This window comes from Echinops telfairi, unplaced genomic scaffold (assembly GCF_000313985.2).
Source record: "Echinops telfairi isolate 266 unplaced genomic scaffold, ASM31398v2 ScPeMD7_53;HRSCAF=182, whole genome shotgun sequence".
Classification (NCBI taxonomy): Eukaryota; Metazoa; Chordata; class Mammalia; order Afrosoricida; family Tenrecidae; genus Echinops; species Echinops telfairi.
The window spans coordinates 19,162,865-19,168,851 of NW_022103951.1; the positions used below are offsets into that span (position 1 = coordinate 19,162,865).

Consider the following 5,987-nt stretch of genomic DNA (forward strand, 5'->3'; position numbering starts at 1 on the left):
GTAGTTCTCAATTCTTGTGGGATCCTTGCCCGGTTTTGCTATCAGAGTTTTACTAGTTTAATATAAGTTCGGGAGTTTGCCATCTTCTTCTATGCTCTGGAAGAGTTTGTGTAGGATTAGTGTTAGTTCTTCCCTAAATGCTTGGTAGAATTGTCCAGTGAAGCGATTTGGGCCTGGGGATTTTATTGTTGGTAGTCCCTTGATAACCTTGTCTATTTCTTCTATTGCTATGGGTCTGTTGAGATTCTTGATATCCTTTGGGGACAGTCTAGGGAGGGATGGTTTTTTCAAGAATTTGTCCATGTCTTCCAAGTTGTTGAATTCATTGGAGTACAATCCTTCATAGTACTGTGTAATTATCCTTTTGATTCCATTAGGGTCCATTGTAATGTCCCCTCTTTCATCCCTCATTCTTGCAATTGAATTTTTTCCCTCCTTTCTTTGGTTAGATTTGCCAGTGGTCTGTCAATTCTGTTTATCCTTTCAAAGAACCAACTTTTAGCAGCATTAATTTTTCCATAGTTTTCTTATTCTCTCTCTCCTGAATCTCAGCCCTGATTCTTATAATTTCTTTTCTTTTGCTATTAGTAGGATTGTCCTGCTGACTCTGCTCTAGTTGTAGTAAATTTTGTGCCAGCTTATCAATCATGAGTCTCTCTTCCTTTCTCAGTTGTGCATGTATTGCTATGAAACTTCCTTTGATAACTTCTTTTGCTGTGTCTCAAAAGTTTCGGTATATCATGTTCTCATTCTCGTTCCTTTCTAGAAATTTCCTAATTTCATCTCTGATCTGTGCCAGTGCACACTCATTTTGCAATAAAGAGTTGTTCATCCTCCATTTGTTTGGTCTTGTTTTCTTCATCTTCCTTTTGTTGATTTCCAGCCTTATGGCACAGTGGTCAGAGGGAGAGGTCTGTATATGTGCTTATGTTTATGTAGATTCGACTTATGCCCCAGCATGTGGTCTGCCTTCGAATTTGTGCCATGTGGCATTGAAAAGAATGTGAATTTTTTTGTATTTGGATAAAAAGCTCTGTAAATATCTATCAGGTCAAATATTCTAATTGTAGTGTTTAGATCTCTAGTCTCCTTGTTGAGTTTTTTTCCCTGTGATCTATCTTTCTCAGAGAGTGGTGTATATTAGTCACCCACTATAATTGTTGAGGCTGTGATTTCTTTTTTCGTCTTTTGGAGTGTTTGGTTGATGTATTCAGTGGGTCTCTCATTCGGGGAATATATGTTTACAATGCTTAGTGGTTTTTTGGTCTACCATTCCCTTGAGCATTATATAGTGTCCCTCCGTATCTCTTTTTATGGTTTGTACTTTCATGTCAATTTTACCCGAGCTTAGGATTGCAACCCCTGCTTTTTTTGAATTGCTGTTTGTTTGGTATGCCTTTCTCCAGTCTTTGATTCCAGCCTATTTTGGTCTGTAGTCTTGAGATGTGTCTCCAGTAGGCAGCATATTGATGGGTTGTTTTTACTAAGCCAGTCTGTTAGCCTCAGTGTTTTGATGCCTGAGTTCAGGCCATTGAATATCAGGGTTATTATCTCCATCTGTGGACTCTGTGATGTCATCTTATACCTTTTGTGTTGGGTGTTTTCCTACCTTCCTTTCTTATTAGTGTATTATGCGTGTGTGTGTGTGTGTGTGTGTGTGTGTCATTCTTGACTTCTTTCCACCCTTAAGCCAATGCTATCTTGGGGGCTTTTTTCTCTTTGTTGCCCTCTGTGTGAGGTTGTTCTATGTGGCAGCCTCTTATTTATGCCTGGTGAGTGTTGTTCTGCTCATACTGGGTTGGCAGAGATCTTTTGTAAGGCTGGCTTTCTTCTAACGTATTATTTGAGTTTTTCCTTGTCTGGGAAGACTCTTACTTCTCCATCTATCTTGATTGATAATTTGGCTGGGTAGAGTATTCTTGGGTTTGTGTTGTTTTCCTTCAATTTTTGGAATGTGTTACTCCATTCTCTCCTCTTCTTCATAGTTTCTGCTGATAGGTCTGAGCATATTCTTATTTGAGAACCTTCATATGTGATTGTTTGTTTTTCCCTAGCTGCTCTCATGATTTTATCCTTTTCCTGAAAGTTGGATAGTTTAACTATTATGTGCCTTGGTGACTTCTTCTTAGGATTCAGTCTAGCTGGTGTTCTTTCACCCACCTGAATGGTTGCCTGTTTTTTACTCATTAAGCTGGGGAAGATTTCCTCCAAGAATTCTCTCACTGTTGTTGCAGATGACTTCTTTGTTGTGCCTTCCTCCGGCAAGCCAATAATTCTGATGTTGTACCTATTCATAGCATCAAAAATAGCTCTTAGGTTTTCTTCAACTTCTCTGATGATCTTATTAGATTTTTGTTTCGCGTTTGTTAAAGTCTGTTTGGCTGTCCTCCAAGTCACTGGTGCGTTTCTCTGCTTCCTCCAGTCGATTCTCGAGGTCCGTTTTTCTGCTACTGGTGTTTGTTATGTCCTCCCTAAACTCCTGTATTTCCCTTTGGTGTATGGCCTTTATCTTCTCTATCATTTCATCCTTTTTCTGTATTGTTTCCCTCATATCCTGTATGACTCCAAGCAGCATTCTTAAAATTTCTTTCTGTGGCATCTCAATGTCTGCTTCTATGCATGTTGTTATGTTCAGGACATCTTCTACCATTGCCTTTTGTTTCTCCTGTTTTTTTCGTTGAAGTCTTTGGAGCTGATGGCTGTTTGCATTGTGTTGTTTTAGAGGAGCCAGGTGCCATTTTCCCGGGAGTTATAGACCACGGGGTGGCTCTCTCTGGGAGACTTTTAGGAATTCTTCGAACTGCCTACAGCTAATTTCACTATGGAATTAACCTACCACTTTATCCTCCTGTGGCTTCCCTCTCAGGGGAGTGCCCCAGAAGGCTAGTGGGTTGCCTGCTTTGGTGCTGCGGAAGTTGGGCAGAGGTTCCCACAGCAGGTTCACAAGGCCTAAGGCCGAGCTGCCTTAGGCCTTGTGATGCACTAAGGTAGGCAGGAGGAAGTTCCCTCAGTCATGTGGGACAACAGAGGAAAAATAGGAGCTCTCCCAGCCACACAAGCAGGATTTCCCCGGTAAGAAGCTGGCCCAGCCTTGTGGTATCTGCACAGGGTGGAGCTCACCTAATTGGGTGGGGCGCAGGCATAAATGCCCTAGGGCAAGAGTAGTGGTCTGGAGGACAGCAGTGGGGTGTGAGAGAACGGGAAAGAGACAAAGTGGAGAAAAAAATTGAAAAGTAAGCCCACTGAGACTGTGGGGGGACAGAGAGAAGAGAGGGAAACAAAGGTAACAATGTAGCTGAGCCATGATCCCTGCCTGTGGAGCTGCAAGGGTTTAGTCCCTGCCCCAAGGCAGCGGCAAGCTATGGCTGTGTTGAGTTAAAGCCCCTGCGTGGGCTCCAAATGGTCCCGGCTCCAGCCGAGACAGTGGTGGGGCTAAGGTCAAGCCCTAGCCAGCTTCCACTGTCAGCCAAAAGCCCCGGCCTCTCAAAACCTTGTGAGTCTGTGCCTACTTATCTTTATGATGCTCCTCCTGCGATCCAGCAGTGTTGAATTTCCCTCTAAGTAACTCTCCTGGACTGATTTCTGCGGAGTCCCTCTGACGTGTGTTACTCAGTCGCCATCTTCCCGGAAGTCATCGAGACTCTTAACTCTTTATGGGAATAGAAAGCCCTGTCTTTCTGCTGTGGAATGACTTGCAGTTTGGATCTGCCAGCCCTGAGGATTGTAGCCCAAGGCGTAACCACTACACCACCTGGGCTCCAGGGGATGTTCCACGCGATGTCAGGCATTATTCTGTGTGGATCAACTCATGGCAGTGGTGGATGTGGCCATGAAATGCTGGCACTCTTCTTATGTGTCTGCCACTGACATCCCCACCCCTCCATCACCCCCATAATATCTGCACAGGCCCACATGAAGCTAGGCCCTGTCCCAGGGTAGTCACGTCCCAGACACAAGCTGAGTCCCTTCCCAGCACATGCTGCGCAGCCCACTTCCTTGATGTCAGCCCTCGGTGCTTACGGCTGAGGCAGTGCTTGAGAAACAGGTGGCTTTGAAAAGGCCACCACTCACAAGGCCAGGAAGCCCAGTGAATCAGAAATAGGGGTGCAATGATGGAGGCTGGGCTGGGAAGGTGGTGGTTCCAGAGAGAGAGAGAGAGAGAGAGGTGTCATGATGGAGGCCAGCCTGGGAGAGGAAGGGGGCCCCAGAAGCAGATTCGCGGTGGAGAAAGCGTGTGCTTTTCTCACCAATGATACTTTTCCTGTCCTGCCACAGCCCATTGGGTCTTCTCTCCTTAGCATTCAGTGCACCTACATCATTCCTGGAGAGTTCTCTGCATTCAGGTAGCATAGACTCAAGGAGGCATTTCGGCTCTCTGAGACTTGTTTTAATTTCTTCAGCTTTGACCTGAACTTACAGATGAGCAATTGATGAGCTGGTTTCAGTTGTTGCTATTGAGTTTCCCACAGATGCAGCCAATTGGATGCCTGTGTGTTCCATCTGGAGAAGTCCACATGCACAGTTGCTGTTTGTGTTGTTGAAAAGGGACCTTTGCTCTGAAGGAGAGCTGCCTGCAGATGCTGTCTGATCATCCCCTCCCTCCCCAGGTTCCGAGGCGAGCATGATGGAGACCTGTACATCCAGTGGGGCCCCCCATAGGCTTGAGGCTCAGCCTGCTCCTGGAGTCCATGGGGACCTGTGAGGGGGGTCGGAGAACCCACCCCCAGATTCCTCTGGCTGTGTGGCCATTTGTCACCCCGCCAGAGCTTCACCTGGTGTGCTGCCCCTGAAAGGAGAAACCAACCACCCAGGACCGAGTGCTCCACTAGCCTTCGCCTCGCTGCTAGTTTGTCATGGTTGGGCTGTTAGCTCGAGGCCTGCCCCCAGCCCCTAGGCAGCCGCAGACAAAATAAAGCAAAATCCTGAGTCCCACTTGGGTCCTGTCTGTGCCGTACCCCCAGTGCCTGCTCTGAGGGAGACCCCACCCCCATGCCCCTCATGCCCCACTGGGTCACCATGGGTGCTTTTGTGGCAGAAGATGACCGTGTGTCAGCAGCTATGTGTCTCTGGTGGGGGCATGAGGGTCGATTCAGCCCCTGATGGAGCGGAGCTGCCCCGTGGGGTCCCCTAAACAGTGATCTTCAGGGATCAGGGAGCCCAGGGAGGGGTTCAACCACCCTCTTTCTGTCCACAGCCACAGTCATGTGGTGCCGTGAGAAACAACAGCACCGCATGCAGAGGCCTGGGACCTGGCTGCTGCTTTTATGCTCCGAGCCTCACCTGCACCTGTATTATTCCACCATGGTGCTCACAGCAACCCCACATATTAACATGTCCTCTTTGGGCTGACCCTCTTCTTTACCAAGCATGATGCTCTTCTCAAGGCAACGTGTGCCAAGGACATGAGATGAGGTCGCCTCTCGCTAGCTTCACTTCTGAGGAGGACACTGGCCCCACTTGTTCCCAGACAGACTTGATGGCACCCAACACTAACCACCCACAGCCCCTCCCTCTATCTGAGGACCCAGCTCCTCGCATGCCCTGATCACTGGAACACATGCCCATGACTTGGCCTAGGCAACCAGATCCCTGTCCCAAGTTGACGGCTTCAAGGCCGGGCTGCAGACATGAGCACCTGGAGGGGGTGGGGGGACCTGGCCTGTCTGAGGGTCCAGTATCAGGTTGGGGGTGGACATACGGGACTGGTTCTGTGGCCGGCTGTAGGCTACCAATCTCGTCTGCTTGGTACTCCAGCCCTCCCTGAGCTGGCCAGTGTCCCCAGGCCATCGTCTTGAGTCAGGGGCTGGAGCTTGTTCATGAGAACTCTGATCATCTATTGACACAAAAGGGAGGGAGGTAAGAGAGGTGCATGAGGCCTTCTCCTGGCTACCGGCCAGGCACTGGGGCCTCACACATGGGCTGCCCTCCAGCAGCTTCTCCTCCATAGACAGACAGGGCTTTCAGCCCCTGTGAAGATCCGCAGCCTT

At 48.1% G+C, this 5,987-nt stretch overlaps 1 protein-coding gene across 1 annotated transcript in view; it reads left to right on the plus strand.

Annotated features, from left to right (window-relative positions):
* The window catches only part of GPR143 (G protein-coupled receptor 143), a 41,700-nt gene extending 36,998 nt beyond the window's left edge, over nt 1-4,702 (plus strand). The window contains exon 9 of the mRNA XM_045290683.1: nt 4,608-4,702. Coding sequence (XP_045146618.1) covers nt 4,608-4,702 — 95 coding nt within the window. The remainder of the gene's footprint in view (nt 1-4,607) is intronic.
* The last annotated feature ends 1,285 nt before the right edge of the window (nt 4,703-5,987 follow it).